The sequence below is a fragment of the Pongo pygmaeus genome, chromosome 1 (genome assembly GCF_028885625.2).
Source record: "Pongo pygmaeus isolate AG05252 chromosome 1, NHGRI_mPonPyg2-v2.0_pri, whole genome shotgun sequence".
Taxonomy (NCBI): Eukaryota; Metazoa; Chordata; class Mammalia; order Primates; family Hominidae; genus Pongo; species Pongo pygmaeus.
Window position 1 is genome coordinate 204,980,579 of NC_072373.2, and position 17,956 is coordinate 204,998,534.

At 51.7% G+C, this 17,956-nt stretch overlaps 1 protein-coding gene across 6 annotated transcripts; it reads left to right on the top strand.

The window, feature by feature from the left end:
• The first annotated feature begins 2,643 nt into the window (after window positions 1-2,643).
• Window positions 2,644-16,929, top strand: PAQR7 (progestin and adipoQ receptor family member 7). 6 transcript variants are annotated; one of them, XM_054499581.2, is made up of 4 exons: window positions 2,644-2,941; window positions 7,719-7,821; window positions 11,900-11,986; window positions 14,562-16,929. In XM_054499581.2, exon 4 carries the CDS (start codon window positions 14,584-14,586, stop codon window positions 15,622-15,624), a length of 1,041 nt encoding a protein of 346 aa, XP_054355556.1. In that variant the 5' UTR covers window positions 2,644-2,941; window positions 7,719-7,821; window positions 11,900-11,986; window positions 14,562-14,583; the 3' UTR covers window positions 15,625-16,929. The 6 variants fall into 6 exon arrangements, with proteins under 6 accessions (XP_054355556.1, XP_054355595.1, XP_054355545.1 ...); XM_054499592.2 differs by lacking the exon at window positions 2,644-2,941 and adding an exon at window positions 2,977-7,137; XM_054499570.2 differs by lacking the exon at window positions 11,900-11,986 and having other exon boundaries at window positions 2,649-2,941.
• The last annotated feature ends 1,027 nt before the right edge of the window (window positions 16,930-17,956 follow it).

Sequence of the window (17,956 nt, forward strand, 5' to 3'; positions counted from 1 at the left end):
GGGGGCGGGGTGGGGGTGGGAGGCAGGAAAGTTAGAGCAATATATATATATATATATATTTGAGATGGAGTCTCGCTCTGTCACTAGGCTGGAGTGCAGCGGTGCAATCTCGGCTCACTGCAACCTCTGCCTCCTGGGTTCAAGTGATTATCCTGCCTCAGCCTCCCGAGTAGCTGGGACTACAGGTGCGCACCACCACACCCAACTAATTTTTGTATTTTTAGTAGAGACGGGGTTTTACCATGTTGGCCAGGATGGTCTCGATCTCTTGACCTGGTGATCTGTTCGCCTCGGCCTCCCAAAGTGCTGGGATTACAGGCGTGAGCCACCGCGCCCGGCCTGGAGCAATATTTTTAGGTGTTATGCCTGGCTTTGGGGGAAAAGGGTTCTAGTTTCTATGACCTACATTGGGGAAGAAATATTCTAGTTTCTATGGTTTAGGGGTCAGAGACAGGAGGGCAGGACAGAGATTGCTTTTGAGTCTGCTTTTTTCTTTTTTTTTGGAGACAAGAGTCTCGCTTTCTTGCCCAGGCTGGAGTGCAGTGGTGCTATCTCGGCTCACTGCAACCTCCGCCTCCCAGGTTCAAGCGATTCTCCTGCCTCAGCCTCCTGAGTAGCTGGGATTACAGGTGTGCGCCACCACGCCCAGCTAATTTTTAGTAGAAATGGGGTTTCACCATGTTGGCCAGGTTGGTCTCGAACTCCTGGCCTCAAGTGATCCACCTGCCTCAGCCTCCCAAAGTGTTGGGATTACAGGAGTTTGCTTTTTCTTTTCTTCTTTTTCCTTTTTTTTCTCTTTCCTTCTTTCCATCCATCCATGAAGTGCAGTAGTGAGAAGGGGTAAAGAGTTGAACAAGGAGTTTGATCTGTAACTGACTGAACAATCAAACTGAGATAATTCACTACTTTTGGACCAGACTGAGGCTGCTTCTTAGGCCCTCACTTTGGGGACTTTGGTGTATTATTTTCTGAGCTCCCACAGGATCATCACACTCACCTCAAAGGAATGAACGAGGGTTAAATGAGATAACAGAAAAATCTCGTCACCTCTCTGAGCCTCAGCTTCCCATTTGTAAAATGGGTTAATTATAGTATGTGCTTTATAGAGTTGTCTGGATCAAAGGAGGTAGTCACTGCAACCGTTTAGTGCACCGCTTGGCACATGGCAAGAGCTTAACAAACTGTAGCTTTCTAAAGGAGTCCAGCATGGAGCAGGTGTTCCAAAAATGAAGGCTGAGTCCAAGTCACCTTCCAAGTTTTTAATTTTTATTCACAATAACAGAATATATTCTATTATGCAGAATATCTTCTCCATAATGTCCTTACTTGTTTTCATTGCCTGTTCTCTATCAGCTGTAAATGAAGGTTTTCTACGCTACTCTTCCTATTCATGCAGGTAACAGATTTAACTAATTCTTATGGGTTTGTCTGAACCTGTTGAAGGAGAGACCGGTTTCATGCTATTACATTACGATTACATAACTAAACTTCCTTCCTTCCTTCTTTTCCTTCCTTCCTTTCCTTGCTTCCTTCTTTCTCTCTCCCTTCCCTCCCCTCCTTTCTTTTCCCTTTCCCTTTCCTTTCCACAGGGTCTCACTCTGTCACCCAGGCTGGAGTGCAGTGCTACAATCATAGCTCTCTGTAACCTGGAACTCCTGGGCTCAACCAGTTCTCCCACCTTGGCCTTCCAAAGGGCTAGGATTACAGGCATGGGCCACCTTGCCTGGCCTGACTATATGAATTACAAATATAATAGAGAAATACATCTTCCTCTAGGACTTTGCAGTGGACAAAGACCCTTCATGCCCATTGCTTTATTTAATTCTAACAGTGCTGGCAGATTGGTGATATTATTTATATTTTACAGATAATAAACCTGTGGCCCAGAGAGAACAAGGAGACTGTCCCAAGGTTCCATGGTGAGTTACGGGAGCTCTAGGACTGGGATCTTGGCATCGTGCTTAGGCACAACCGCCTCTCCCAGCGGTCTCAGAACTCCCTAAGGGCAGAGCGGCGTCTCCTCCTAGGCTGTCTCCTCTTGGCCTCCCATCCGGCAGACTGTGTGCTCCCAAGAGCCGTGGGAGTGGGGGTCTCCCCACTCTGCCTGTTCCAGGTATTTGCATACTAGAGGAACGGGCAATCTGTGGCATTGTTGATCCAGTATTTACCGAGGGCCTCCTCACCCTATGTGGAGGGGTTCCTCACCCTTCAGGTGCTCCCAGGGCTGGGAAGGTGTAAACCAGAGGGTAGAGAGTGGGTGTTTGAATACAGGTCCAGGCTGGGTGCACTGGGCTGGGCAGAGCCGGGGAAGCTGCCCGAGGGGCGGGTTTCAGGTGGGAACTTGAAGAAGCCAGGGGTGCCCAAGGAGCGGGTGGAGCTGCCCCAGCAGAGAAATGAAGGGTGCGAACGCTGGGGCGTATCTCTAGCAGAGTGGCCTCGGGAGCGGGGAGCGGGGTGGGCTGAGTAAGCGTACGGGCCGGCCGGGCTCTAGCTGGGAAACGCAGCCACTCTCCTGCGGCCGCCCTCCCCGATCCTCCCAGGGTCAGCCGGGCCCAGAAGCCGGAGCCTGCGCTTCCCGTCGTCCCGAAGTGCGAGAAGCGCGGCCATAGCTCTGCGCCGAGGAGCCCCGGGAGTCCACTCCCGGGCCTCGGTCTTCCCATTTGTGTGACGCCACAGGAAGTCCTGAGACGCCACCTCTGCGCGGCCGACCCCTCTCCCGCGCGTGCAACACATGGGCTTGGCGGGGCAGAGCTGCTTGTGCGCGGCGGGCGGGGTGCGGGGCGCTCGGCGTCGCCCGGGCCCGGGGAGGCGGCTGTAGCCAGAGCGCCCGAGGCCGCCCGCCTTCCCCCGGCTTGGGGCGGGGCCGCTGCCCGGCCGTTCTTTAATCTGCCGGCTCCGCCGATCCGGCCGCCGCGGCCCTCCCAGCTCGGCTCCGGCTCAGGTACGGAGCTGCCAAGACGGGGAGGCCTGGCTGGCCGCAGACGAGGGTGCTCTCCACGGGGCGCGGCGGGGCTGCGGGGCTGGACGTGGAAAGGGCACGGCTCCGCGGGGCAGGAGCAGACTTGGGACCCGGGGAAGACAGGCAGGACGCGGAGCCGGAGGGGAGCACCTGGGCTAAGTGACAGAACGCCCGCCCGGGGAAGCAGCCAGCGGAGGGCGCAGCAAGGAGGAGCTCGCTGGATGGGGGCGTCTTGGGAAGGGTGGGAGGAGCAGAAGGAGCACGGCTGAGGAGGATGCGGAAGGGGCGCCTGAGAGCCTGTTTGTTCAGTGAGCAGGGGAGGGGAGCGCCGCTTGGAGAGAGTGAAGAATGGAGGGTAGGGAGTGGGCAGGGGGGTCTGGCCCGGGCAAGGCCGCTGCCTTCCTGGAGGACAGTCAGGGAGCTCACTACTTTCTGGAGGAGGAATCTAGGTGAGACCGGGACAGGAAGGGGTGTGGGTGCCCAGAACCGTCTGATGTGAAGGAGTCCCACTTAGGGATCCAGGAACAGTGGGAATAGCACTGCTGGGGGCCAAGAGGGGCACTTGCCATGGGCCCAAGCAGCCTAGACACCTTAGGGGATGAGGGAGCCTCCCCTGGTGGCAGGAGAGCCTGGGGGTCCCCCACACACAGTGAGGGAAGGGGAAAACCCACAGCACTTGCCTCAAGGCTGCAGGCTTTGAAAACCTCCAGAAATTTCCCTGTGGCAGCCCCTGGAGGAGGCCTGTGGGGCTAGGTCAAGCCAAGGCCTTGGAGTCTGAAGAGTTTGATGGATTCGGAGTCCGGCTGCTCCAGGGTGGACAGCCCAGGACCCCAAGTCTTAGCTCCTATCGGAAAGAGGGACCCAGCCTCTGGTCATGAGGCCTGTGCTACCTCTAGGTCCTTTTGTTGAGAGGCTGCCCCTCTCCAGCCTTAGTTTCTCTGCCCAGAGGGTTCCTTGCTGTTCAGCAGTGAAGCTCAGGTCCTTTTTCTGTGCCCCATGCTGGGTGACTGTAGCTCGTTCACCCAACCTCTCTGGGACTGAGAGATTCCCCCTCCTCAGAGCAGTTGTAAGTCTCAGCTCCACAGAATAATTTCTTTAAGAATTGCTTTTTCAGGCCATCTGTGGGAGCTCACACTTGTAATCCCAGCGCTTTGGGAAGCTGAGGTGAGAGGATGGCTTAAGCCGGGAGTTCAAGGTTGCAGTAAGCTGAGATGGTGCCACTGCACTCCAGCCTGCAGGACGGAGCATAGACCCTGTTTCAAAATAAATAAATAAATAAAAGTCCGGGCGTGGTGGCTCACACCTGTAATCCCAGTACTTTGGGAGGCCGAGGCAGGTGGATCACCTGAGGTCGGGAGTTTGAGACCAGCCTGACCAACATGGAGAAACCCCATCTCTACTAAAAATACAAAATTAGCTGGGCATGGTGGTGCATGCCTGTAATCCCAGCTACTCAGGAGACTGAGGCAGGAGAATCACTTGAAGCCGGGAGGCGGAGGTTGCAGTGAGCTGAGATCATGCCATTGTACTTCAGCCTGGGCAACAAGAGCGAAACTTTGTCTCAAAAAATAAAAAAAAGAAAAGAAAAGAATTAGGCTGGGCACAGTGGCTCATGATTGTAACCCCAGCACTTTGAGAGGCCAAGGCGGGAGGATTGCTTAAGCCCAGGAATTCAAGACCAGCCTGGGCAACATAGTGAGACCTTGTCTCTACACATAATAAAAATATTAGCCAGGCGTGGTATTATGTGCCCGTGGTCAGGGCTACTCAGGAGGCTGAGGTGGGAGGATCGCTTGAGCCTGGGCAGTTGAGGCTGCAGTGATGGTTGAACTGCACTTCAGCCTGGTGACAGAGTGATACCCTATCTCAAGAAAAGAAATAATTACTTATTTCATTCTGATCACATTTTCCAGTACAAATACACGGTGGCCCCAAGTGCCAAAGTTACAAAAAAAAAGTTTCTGTTCAATTTTGGAAGACATGTAGGGACTTTTTCTTTAAACACTTTGGACCAAGTTGGGGAGTTAGCCTGCATTGAGGGAGGTGACCCAGTTGCTAAGAGACTGGGAGGCCAGCCAGGGATGAAAACTTTGCCTGTATAATCTGTGGTCACCACTGGGTGCCTGGGAGTTCCCCATGGTGGACAAAGGGCAAGAGCGCTGGTTTTGGAGTCAGATAGATGTGCTCTGCCCTCCCACCTCCAGGGCTGGGCCCCCAGGTTGGCTGTGGATCCAGAGAGTTGTGAGGGAGAGGTAAAATGTATGTGAAAGTTCTTGGTAAACACCCAGCCATTATATATTATGAATGGTAGCACCTAATCTCATTAATGATATTTCGGGTGCCATATTGGGTCATCCTCACTAAAGACCCTTTAAGAGGGTTTTCCTCCAACAGCCCCAGTATTAACATTGGTCTGGCCTTATTATTTGTATCTAATGGGGTTAGACTTTGCCTTCCATGCTGAGAAAAAGTTGTCTTTAAGAGAATGTGCTGAACAATCAGGGCCCAGAAAGGCAACAATGAATATTTTGCATGCCAAGAAGGAGGCAAAAGAGAAAGTGGAATTGTGATCAAATAATGCTTATAATAGGTGTTATTTAGCTGAGCTGTAAGCTCCAGGAGGGCAGGGTATTAATATACTGAGGTGTGGGCTGGGCACTGTGGCTCACTCCTATAATCTCAACACTTTGGGAGGCCAAGGTGGGAGGATGACTTGAGACCAGGAGTTCGAGACCAGCCTGGGCAACATAGCAAGACCTCGTCTCTACAGATAATTTTAAAAAATAGGCATGGTAGCGTGCGCCTGTGATTCCCAACTACTCAAGAGGCTGAAGAAGGATCACCGGAGACTGGGAGGTCAAGGCTGCAGTGAGCTGTGTTTGCACCACTGCACTCCAGCCTGGGTGACAGAGCATGACCCTGTCTCAAAAAAAAAAAAAAAAAAAATTCCTGTGGTGTTACCATTGGTATGAATTCCCTGGGCTGTTAGTTCTACGAGGGCAGTGGTTTAAATGGCTCTGTCACTGAGGAAACTCCAGCGCCTGGCACATAGGAGGCCTAAAGTAAATATTCTTGGACTGTCCCAGAGCCTAAGGGCCCTTGGAAGTCACTGGTGAATTTACTCTCTCCTTTGACATTTGGAGAAACAGGGCCAAGAGGGGAAGGGACTTGTCCAAGGTCACACAGGGATTGAGTGGCTGAGTCAGGACGAGAATCCCACAGAAACAGCAGAGCCAGCACTGTGCCAGAGTCAACACCTGGCATCCATGGCTTTGTTTTGCTTCCACAAGAGCCCAGGAGGCAGCTATTTTAATCCTCTGATTCCAAAGAGGAAACAAGCTCAGAGAGGTTGAGGGACTGTTGCAGAGTCACACAGCAGGTGAATTCCAGACCTGAAATTTCATCCTCACATAAAAATGAGGCTTGTGGCTTCTCTTGAAACAGCCTGCCAGAGAGCCTGCAGAGATTAGTGGAGGATGTCCACCACCAGGGCAGCAGTCTTCTCCAGTTCTCCAGGCTCACCACCTGGCTGGCTTCCCTCCAGGCTGGATTTTCCTAGGCCCCATGGGCATTTGTGTGGGTGAGCCCGTCGGGGCAGGGAGCCTGTCTGCTTCATTTTCTGTGTGCCCCAGCACACAGAATGCCTGGGTAGCGTTGAGGCTGGCGTATAGTAAGCACTGAGTGAAATCTGCGAGACGGGGGTAACCCAGGGCTCTCCCTCCGCATAAGCCCATTTTCCACCACCTCCCCGCAGCCTGGTCTCTTTTGCCCCAGGGATGTTATGGGAACCTTTTGACAGTATGTATCCTTGGAGAGCAGGCTGGGGCTTGCAAGCCTTGGTTAAGGAGGGAGGTGAGGAGGGCTGACCTTGAGTTGAGGAATATGAATTGGGAGGGGTGAGGAAGTGGAGGGGAGAGGAAGGGAGGAAGGAGCGGCTCAGGCTGACAGAGGCACTCCCACTGGAGCCCTGGAGATCACACTTCTGAGGTTCAGCCAACCCAGAAGCCTCCCAAACCTTCTGCAAGACATGTCCAGGCCAGACCGTATGCCATTTGGATCACCTGCTAATTTGGTTCACCCTCTTGTGCCCTCGTGCTCTCCAGGGCTTCTGAGCTGCTGGAGTTGAGGCCCCTTCCCCTGGGACTGTCACTTCTTAGCCACGTCTCTTGGGCCTGTGGGTAAGCACCAATTTTCAGGGCTCTGTGAATTCAAAACAGTTACTCTGAATGGTCTTTGCTAAGAACAATTTAATGATTAAGTAAGGTCAGTGTCCTTGGAAGTCCAAACTCTAGCCAAATTTCCCTGGTCTACACCCCTAGGGATAAGGTAAATGTTTAAGCACACAGTGAACTTCCTGAGGCCCCCAAATCTAATGGAACTAGCTATTGAGGGCTAAAAGAGAACAGTTTTTTTAGAAAACTCGAAGCAAATCTCTCAGGCTGGGGATATTTCAAAGACTACTACTATTATTATTAATAATTGCAATATTTGTTGAGTCCCTAAATGAAGCTAAAACTTTGTTCTAATAAATTTAATCTTTACAGCAACCTATGAGGTAGATAATATTGTTATTCCCATAAGGGAGCTAAGGATCAGAGAAGGTGAGTCACTTGTCTGAGGTCACGCAGCTAGCATGTTATGGAACCAGGAGTCAAACCTGGTTTGTCTGAATCTGAAGTCCATCTCCTCTGTGCATTTTTATAGTGTCTGCTTTTTCCTTTATTCCTAACCTCCTTCCATTCTGATTCCCACTGAGTAGTGGACAGGAGCCACTGAAGTTTGCCTGACACCATCAACCAGGCCCTACCATCAACCAGGCCCTAGTCACCTGGCTTTGCCTTTGCCTTGCTGTGTGATCTTAGGTAAGTCAAACTTTTCAGCTGGCCCTTGGTTTCCCCACAAGTCTCATGCAGAGGTGAATGGTGAGCTGCTTGCTGCAGCGGAGGCCTGGCTAGGAAGGCACACAGTTTAGCATGGATTTCACCATTATGGGAGTGGTGAAGCGGGGGAGGAGAGGTGTGGGAGGTTGTCTTTAGCCCCACCCTCTGGTGACATCACACAAGACACCCCCGGTCCCCGGAAGCCCCGCCCCTAGTGTCCCTCATCTGTGGAAGTGCTCAGCATCTGGTGAATTTGCCCAGTCCCACAGTAGAGGTCACCAGCCCCCAGGCTCGAGAGAAACCCCCAGGTACACCCAGTGCAATTTGCCAGACTTGGAGGGGCCCATGGAGGTGGGCTGGGCTGAGCTGCCTGAATAGACAGGGCCCAGCAGCCTGGTGGGCACACGACTCAGCGGCTGACCACTCAGAGGATGCCCTGATGGTGCCCTCTGGATACCCATCCTCATCCTGCTGGCTCAGGCTTGACCCCTACCCCTGCTTTTTCCTTCCCCCCAGATCAGAGTCCCTTTCCATGGAGTCAGGAGGTGGAAACTAATTCCGAAAACAGGCCTACTAAGGTGGAGTGAGGCCTCTAGCTGAAGTCTAAAGAAAATAGGGCAGCGGAGCCTCTGTCATCCTAGCATGTTGCCTCCGGGTTTTGTCCATAGGGCCCATTATGTCTGGGGGAGGGAGGTATAAGCGAGCGCTGTCACTCATCTAAGGAGGTGGCTGTGAGCCAGGGCCTCTCTGGAGATCAGGAGCAAGCAGGTAGCCAGCAACTGAGGGAGACTGAATTGCTAGAAGCCTAAGAAAGTAATTTATAAGAAAGGGCCTGGTTGCCTGCTTTAGACCAGGATTTTGCAAAGTTGTTCTGTAGGATTTAGACAAGTGTGCCTGGAGCAGGGCAACAGTAGTGTCTGCAAGCATCTACAGCCCAGTCCTGGCTCCACCTCCCTCCCCCATCCTCCAACCTTGGGTAAGGAGTTTTTTTCTTTCTTTTTTTTTTTTTAGAGAGTCTCACTTTGTCACCCAGACTGGAGTGCAGTGGCATGATCTTGGCTCACTGCAATCTCAGCTCCCTGGGCTCAAGCGATTCTCCTGCCTCAGCCTCCTGAGTAGCTGGGATTACAAGCATGCACCACCATGCCCGGCTAATTTTTGTATTTTTAGTAGACATAGGGTTTCACCATGTTGGCCAGGCTGGTCTTGAACTCCTGACCTCAGGTGATTCACCTACCTCGGCCTCCCAGTGAGCTGGGATTACAAGTGTGAGCCACTGCGCCCAGCTGGGAGCTTTTAACTTCTCTGAATTTCATTATCCACAACAACAAAATGGGCTGAATAGTACTTACCTCCCAGACAAGTTATGAGAGTTAATTGCAACAGGACTGTAAAGAGTGGGCGTATAGTAAACACTTTCTACATTTAAACTGGCTTTTTTTTTTTTCTTGAGATGGGGTCTCGCTCTGTTGCCCAGGCTTGAGTGCAGTGGTGCGATCTTGGCTCACTGCAACCTCCGCCTCCTGGGTTCAAGGCATTCTCCTGCCTCAGCTTCCCGAGTAGCTGTGACTACAGGCACGTGCCACCATGCCCAGCTAATTTTTGTATTTTTAGTAGAGACAGGGTTTCAACATGTTGGCCAGAATGGTCTCCATCTCTTGACCTCGTGATCCGCCCACCTCGGCCTCCCAAAGTGCTGAGATTACAGGCGTGAGCCACTGCGCCCAGCCTCAACTGGCTTTATAATATAATTATTACTAGGGAAGGAATCCATGGTCACATAAGCTTGGCAAATGTTGATTCAACAAAGCTAAGCCGACTTCTTCGCTGCAGGACTTCTTAGAGCTTTTTTTTCTTTTTTTGAGACAGGGTCTCACTCTGTCACCCAGGCTGGAGTGCAGTAGCACAGTCTTGGCTCCCGGCAACCTCCACCTCTGAGGCTCAAGGGATCTTCCTGCCTCAGCTTCCCAAGTAGCTGGGACTACAGGTGCACACCACCACACCTGGCTAATTTTTGTATTTTTTCATAGAGACAGGGTTTTACCATGTTGCTCAAGCTGGTTTTGAACTCCTGGTTGCAAGTGATCCGCCTGCCTCGGCCTCCCGAAGTGCTGGGATTACAGGCATGAGCCATCGTGTCCAGCCCTTCTGAGAGTCTTTAATGTGCTGTTATATCTTGGGAAGTTCCAAGAGTGGGATATGGAGCACAGGACTGGACTTATCAGATCACAGGCACCCAGGAGCTAGGTGTCCACAGGGCACAGCCATCGCCATCATTCGCTGGTCTTTGCTGCAGTAGTGGAATAGAAACCTTGCTGGGCGGGAGGACTCTGGGGAAGGCCTTCCAGTTTCTGGGCTCTGCTTTCCTAAGTGTAAAACGAGAGTTGCACAAGATGCTTTCAGAGGTCTTTTCTGGTCCCCCCAAGGTTCTCAGTTGGGAAGACAAAGTTGTGGACAAGAGTGGGGGCCAGATTGTTGAGGTTGAAGCCATCTGTTGGGGAGATGGAGAAATCCAGTACTGGCTCCCCAACCAGCAAGGCTGGCCAAGGGGGGTCTTGTGCTCTGGATGGAAGTGGCCCCTTTAATTAGTGCAGCAGCAATGTCTGCTTCCTAAATCTGCCCTGTGCTAGGCTCACTGGGGAATAGAAGAGTCCTGCACACGCCTGTTGTCCTAAGTAGCAGCCCCTGTGCAGCAGCACAACTACTCCTGCTTCCCCACTGGACTAGGAAAGACTGGGGAGCAGGGCTGATGCCAGAATCCTAATGCAGGAGGAGCTTAGGAATGCAAATCAGGCTCTGGAGATGTGGGCTTGTGGGGGTGGGGTCGTCTTGATGCTTCCCTTGCATAGCAAGCACTCTGCATTTATTTGGACTGTGTGTGACTTATTTGATTGGTTTTGGGGGTGATCACAGTGCCGCTGGGGGCAGAGAACATGAATGCTTTATCCTGCCTGAATCTCTTTTCCTTGTCTGGTGACTGGTGCAAAGGTAGTCACAATAAATATCTGATGAACCTGAACACTGAGTCCAATAAGTAAGCTTGGAGGGAATTTATTTGGTAGGCAGGGAGGGATTGTCTGGCAGGTTTTTCAATAAATATTTGAGTTAATGAATGACACAATGAATGACGGTAAGCCTGAATTATGTAATTGAAGCCAGGTAAAACAGTATATAATTAGGAAACGATAAATAGCCCTTGCCACCTTGTGTTGCAAAGTGCATTTTAGGGTAGTGGTTAAGAGCACAGTGGCTCACACTTGTAATCCCAGCACTTTGGGAGGCCGAGTGGGAGGATGGCTTGAGGCCAGGAGTTTGAGACCAGCCTGGGCAACAAAGTGAGACCCTGACTCTATAATAAAGTAAAAATAAATTTAAAAAATCAGCTAGGCATGGTAACATGTACCTGTAGCCCCAGCCACTTGGGAGGCTGATAGGAGGATTGCTTGAGTCCATGAGGTCAAGGCTGCAATGAGCTGTGATTATACCACTGTGCTCCAACCTGGGGGACAGAGCAAGACGCTATCTAAAAACAAAACAAGGCTGGGTGCCGTGGCTCACGCCTGTAATCCCAACACTTTGGGAGGCCAAGGTAGGCAGATCACCTGAGGTCAGGAGTTCGAGACCAGCCTGGCCAATGTGGTGAAACCCTGTCTCTACTAAAAATACAAAAATTAGCTGGGCGTGGTGGCAGGCACCTGTAATCCTAGGTACTCGGGAGGCTGAGGCAGGAGAATTGCTTGAACCCAGGAAGCGGAGGTTGCAGTGAGCCAAGATTGAGCCATTGCACCCCAGCCTGGGTGACAGAGCAAGACTCCGTCTCAAACAAACAAACAAACAAAACACACAAAAAACCAGACTTGAGTTCAGAGCATGCCTCTGCCATCTGCTACTTCCTGGCTAGGTGGGTGGGCAAGGCACTTAACTTCTCTGTACTTCAGTTTCCTTACCTGGAAAATGGGAATAATGATAGTGTCTGCCTCTCAGGGTTGCTGGGAAGCTTCTAGCAGGTGCTGTGGGAGCATTTGCTACGATTTGTTTTTGTTTCTATATCTTTTGCCAGATCATGACATTCCTGAGAGCGGGGATCAAATCTTTCACTCTGTTCTTTGTCCTATCCAGCACAGGGTCTGAGACAAAGAAAGGCTCAGTAAGTGTTTGTTAAATGAATGAATCAAGGTTAAACTGTAACCCATTATAGGTCAGGGGAAAGTGGGATTGGGGGAGCAGTAAGGAGGCCCCAGAGGTGGCAGCTTGTACTGGTCTTAAAGGATTTCAGTGCAGGGAAAGGAAGGTGGCACAGGGCGTGACACTGGGGTTAGGTGGGGAATAAGGGTAGTAGGAGCAGGTCATGTGGGCCTTGAATGCCAGGGTAAGGGGTTATATTGGATTTATTTGGAACTAGCAACCATGGGCAGTTGGGGAAGGGCCTGGAGAGGGGATTTTGAGAGTGGGGGTGTGGTTCATCAGTTGTTAAATGGGGACCTTCAGGAAAAAAGTGGTCTTTTGAGTTGGGCCTGGAAGGATATGAAGTGTTATCAGAATGGTGTCATGTTGTTCTTTCTTTTTTTTTTTTTTTTTTTTTGAGATGGAGTTTCCCTCTTGTTGCCCCAGCTGGAGTGCAATGGTGCGATCTCGACTCACCGCAACCTCTGCCTCCCGGGTTAAGTAATTCTCCTGCCTCAGCCTCTGGAGTAGCTGGGCTTATAGGCATGTGCCACCACAACTGGCTAGTTTTATATTTTTATTTATTTATTTATTTATTTATTTATTTTTGAGACGGAGTCTCGCTCTGTCGCCCAGGCTGGAGTGCAGTGGCGTGATCTTGGCTCACTGCAAGCTCCGCCTCTCGGGTTCATGCCATTCTCCTGCCTCAGCTCCCGAGTAGCTGGGACTACAGGTGCCCCCCACCTCGCCTGGCTAAATTTTTGTATTTTTAGTAGAGACGGGGTTTCACCGTGTTAGCCAGGATGGTCTCGATCTCCTGACCTCATGATCCGCCCGCCTCGGCCTCCCAAAGTGCTGGGATTACAGGCGTGAGCCACCATGCCCGGCCTAGTTTTGTATTTTTAGTAGAGTCGGGATTTCTCCATGTTGGTCAGGCTGGTCTCGACCTCCCGACCTCAGGTGATCCGCCCGCCTCAGCCTCCCAAAGTGCTGGGATTACAGGCGTGAGCCACCGTGCCCGGTCATGTTCTTTCATTCAGCAAACATTGAGTGCCAGCTACTTGCTAAGCACCAGGGATTCACAAAATAATGAGACAAACTGCTTCCCCTTGATGAGCTCACATGAACAATCATGAGAAGTGTGAAAATGGTCAAAGGATGGTCTGATGATAAGCACTCAAGTGGAGGGGTCATCGTAGGAGGTTCAGGAGGCCAGGGAAAGCATCCCAGAAGAAATGTGTTTTTTTGTTTGTGTTTTTTTTTTTTTTTTTTTTTTTTTTGAGATGGAGTCTCGCTGTTGCTCAGGCTGGAGTGCAGTGGCACGCACTGCAGGCTACACCCACCGGGTTCACGCCATTCTCCTGCCTCAGCCTCCCGAGTAGCTGGGACTACAGGTGCCCCCCACCTCGCCTGGCTAAATTTTTGTATTTTTAGTAGAGACGGGGTTTCACCGTGTTAGCCAGGATGGTCTCGATCTTCTGACCTCGTGATCTGCCCGTCTCGGCCTCCCAACGTGCTGGGATTACAGACGTGAGCCACCGCGCCCAGCCCCTGTTTGTTTTTTTAAGAGACAGTATCTCGCTTGAGATCAAGCTTGATCAAGCTTGAGTGTAGTAGCGTGATCATAGCTCACTGTACGTCGAATTCCTGGGCTCAAGGAATCCTGCTCCAGCCTCCCCAGTAGCTGGGACTACAGGCACATGCCACCACACCTGGCTAACTTTTTTGTAGAGATAGGATCTCACTACGTTGCCCAGGCTGGTCTTGAACTCCTGGCCTCAAGCAGTCCTCCTGCTTTGGTCTCTCAAAGCGCTGGGATTACAGGAGTAAGGCCTCATGCCTAGCCAAGAAATGGGTTTTTGAGGAATGAATAGGGGTTTGCATAGTAGGCAAGATGAGGAAAATTTCTCAGGCAGAGGGAATGGCTTGTGTAAAGCTACAAACATGTGAAAGAGCCGTCCAGGGGTTGGTGGGGCTGTGTCTGAATTTGAAGTGCACTGTGGTTATGCAACAAGACTGGAGAGGTAGCAGGGACCAGATCATGCAGGGTAATGGAGGGTCAGTAGGGGACCCTGGCCACTCTTGAGGAGCTAGATAGGTAGAGGCAGTGGGTCTGTTAGCAAGATCATTATTGCCACCAGATGAACACTAATGGTGGCATGAACACGGGCTGAGAGAGCCTCACCCCTCTCATGTGTTTCACATGGCCAGATCTGTTCTTTAGGAGAGAAAACAGCTGGTGCTGCTGTGTAGAGCCTGGACCGGAAAGGAAATTAATGAGGCAGGAAGCCTTATTAATTAATACATTCCTCAAACATTTATTGAGCACCTACTATGTGTCAGGCACTGTTCTAGGTACCTGGAATACATCAGGGATCCTTGCTCTCATGAGGTCAGAGATGAGGAATTCCATAGGATGAGTCTTCTGTTCTTAAACCGATTGTAAGGATAAGGCCATCAGAGAGGACGCAGTAGGATTTGGGCATCAGAGCCCCCCAACTGCTGCTCGTGGGGGTGAGGACACCAGGCCCCTGACTTTGCTCTGGTCTCTCTCCCAGCTCCCTGCCCAGGCCCACAGCCATGGCCATGGCCCAGAAACTCGGCCACCTCCTACCCAGTCTGCGGCAGGTCATCCAGGAGCCTCAGCTGTCTCTGCAGCCAGAGCCTGTCTTCACAGTGGATCGAGCTGAGGTGCCGCCGCTCTTCTGGAAGCCGTACATCTATGCGGGCTACCGGCCGCTGCATCGGACCTGGCGCTTCTATTTCCGCACGCTGTTCCAGCAGCACAACGAGGCCGTGAATGTCTGGACCCACCTGCTGGCGGCCCTGGTACTGCTGCTGCGGCTGGCCCTCTTTGTGGAGACCGTGGACTTCTGGGGAGACCCACACGCCCTGCCCCTCTTCATCATTGTCCTTGCCTCTTTCACCTACCTCTCCTTCAGTGCCTTGGCTCACCTCCTGCAGGCCAAGTCTGAGTTCTGGCATTATAGCTTCTTCTTCCTGGACTATGTGGGGGTGGCCGTGTACCAGTTTGGCAGTGCCTTGGCACACTTCTACTATGCTATTGAGCCCGCCTGGCATGCCCAGGTGCAGGCTGTTTTTCTGCCCATGGCTGCCTTTCTTGCCTGGCTTTCCTGCATTGGCTCCTGCTATAACAAATACATCCAGAAACCAGGCCTGCTGGGCCGCACATGCCAGGAGGTGCCCTCCGCCCTGGCCTACGCACTGGACATTAGTCCTGTGGTGCATCGTATCTTCGTGTCCTCTGACCCCGCCACGGATGACCCAGCTCTTCTCTACCACAAGTGCCAGGTGGTCTTCTTTCTGCTGGCTGCTGCCTTCTTCTCTACCTTCATGCCCGAGCGCTGGTTCCCTGGCAGCTGCCATGTCTTCGGGCAGGGCCACCAACTTTTCCACATCTTCTTGGTGCTGTGCACGCTGGCTCAGCTGGAGGCTGTGGCACTGGACTATGAGGCCCGACGGCTCATCTATGAGCCTCTGCACACGCACTGGCCTCACAACTTTTCTGGCCTCTTTCTTCTCACAGTGGGCAGCAGCGTCCTCACTGCGTTCCTCCTGAGCCAGCTGGTACAGCGCAAACTTGATCAGAAGACCAAGTGAAGGGGGGTGGCATCTGGTAGGGAGGGAGGTATAGATGGGGGACAGGGGTCTGGGTTTGGCTCCAGGTGGGAACAAGGCCTGGTAAAGTTGTTTGTGTCTGGCCCACAGTGACTCTCTGTGCACGACTCAACTGCCAAGGACGTCACTGGCCAATTCTTGGATTTAGGGATTGGCTAGGTGTTGCTGGGGTCCACTCCTGGGCTTGCCCCAGCTCCTTGCCCAGGGAGAGGGGAAGAGTTAAAGGTGTGGGCCACTCCAGCTTGCCCCTCCACTGCCACTCACTGGGGTGAGGCTAGGGGTCAGCTTGGTGAGGATTGGGGCTTCTAGATTGTCTAGGCAGGAGGTGAAACTTAGGCCGGAGTCAGATTTGAGCTGAGCCAGGGGAGGCCTTGGCAACCCACTTCTACTCAGATTTCATTGCTGGATGCGGAAGGGACAGGCCCAAAATATATGCAGGATCTTACTGTCCCTTGAAGCCCAGCCACAAGTGTTGGAGCTGCAGAGAGACCCCAAAGGTAGTAGATTGTGCCAGATACAAATGGGTCCCATCCAGTGCTTCATACCCCTTCAGTCACCATCCCAGACAGTGAGCCCCAGATCTCCTAGCTCTGGCTTCTGTGTCCCACACTGCCTGTTCCCAGCTTCTCTCCTGGTTCCCTTGTTAAGGATTCATTTATCCATTCAGTGTTTCCTGGGCCTCTGCTCAGAGGCAGGTCACCACTGGGCCCTGTGGATCAATGCAAGATGACAAAGGCTTTTTTTTTTTTTTTTTTTTTAAGGAGTTTCGCTCTTGTTGGCTAGGCTGGAGTGCAATGGTGCGATCTCGGCTCACTGCAACCTCCGCCTCCCGGGTTCAAGTGATTTTCCTGCCTCAGCCTCCCGAGTAGCTGGGGTTACAGGCATGCGCCACCATGCCTGGCTAATTTTCTGTATTTTTAGTAGAGACGGGGTTTCTCCATTGTTGGTCAGGCTGGTCTTGAACTCCTGACCTCAGGTGATCTGCCGGTCTCGGCCTCCCAAAGTGCTGGGATTATCAGCATGAGCCACCGCGCCTGGCTGACAAAGGCTTTGATATCAGAATGAACTGTCAAGGGAAGTGCTGGAGAGGGATTAACCTGTGCTGCCTGGGACCTTCAGGGTCTTAGGTTGGGGAGTGTGAATAGGAGTTTGCAGATGGAGAATAGGAAGGGCATTCCAGGCAGAGGGAAACCTGTGCAGAGACCCAGAGGTGCAGAAGGAAAAGTGGAGTTGGGGCTGGGGTGGTCTGGATTATGGCCTGGATGCAATAAAGTGACTGTGACAGTAGCTGCCTCTTTGTTTTTTGTCTCCTGTTTCAGGGAGGGGCCCCTGCTCACATTACTGGAGGAGGTTTTCCGGAGGAAGCTGGGGCCCCTGGGAGTGGACACAGGGTGGAGGGAGCAGTTCTTGTTTTATCTTTGCTGGGGGATGGGGTTTGGGCCTTATATACCATATCTATATATACAAAATTTGTTTGGCAAGGGAGTGGGGGGCAGTTTTATTACTAAAGTTTTATAAGTAGTTAAAATAATGTGTTTAAAATATACATAATCCCACTTTATAATCTGACAAAGACTTCTTTGGTTTGGTTTTTCCTTCAATTAAGGAGGGATTTTTTGTTTTGTTTTTAGTGGAGGGGGCAGGGGCGTGCACACCCCACCACACATATTGAGCCCCATCGCATGCACACCAAAGGAGTATGTTATGTTAACTTTTATAATATTGCTTTTTCCATAGTACACAGCAATATATATACAATGGAGGAAAATTGGGATTAGAAAACCCAAATTAATTAGAAATATCACTTCACTGCTGAAATATCGTGGGGGACCTTATGAAATACACACACATACACGTAAAATATGTGTATATAAATAAATATTTTGATATAGGCCAGGCGCGGTGGCTCACGCCTGTAATCCCAGCACTTTGGGAGGCTGAGGCATGCTATCACCTGAGGGCAGGAGGTTGAGACCACTCTGGCCAACATGGCGAAAACCCATCTCTACTAAAAATACAAAAATTAGCCAGGCGTGGTGGCACATACCTGTAGTCCCAGCTACTTGGGAGGCTGAGGTGGGAGGATCGCTTGAGCCCAAGAGGTTGAGGTTGCAGTGAGCTGAGACTGTGCCACTGTACCCGAGCCTGGGTGACAAAGCGAGATGGCTCTGTCCACCGTGAAGACAGGCTCTGGCTGCGGAGATGGCTGAGGCTCCTGGCTGACCTGCCGCAGACTGGGCAAGAGGTGGCTGAGCTTCTAGCCTCCCTCCACCAAAAAAAAAATTAAAAAAATTTTTGGCCGGGCACGGTGGCT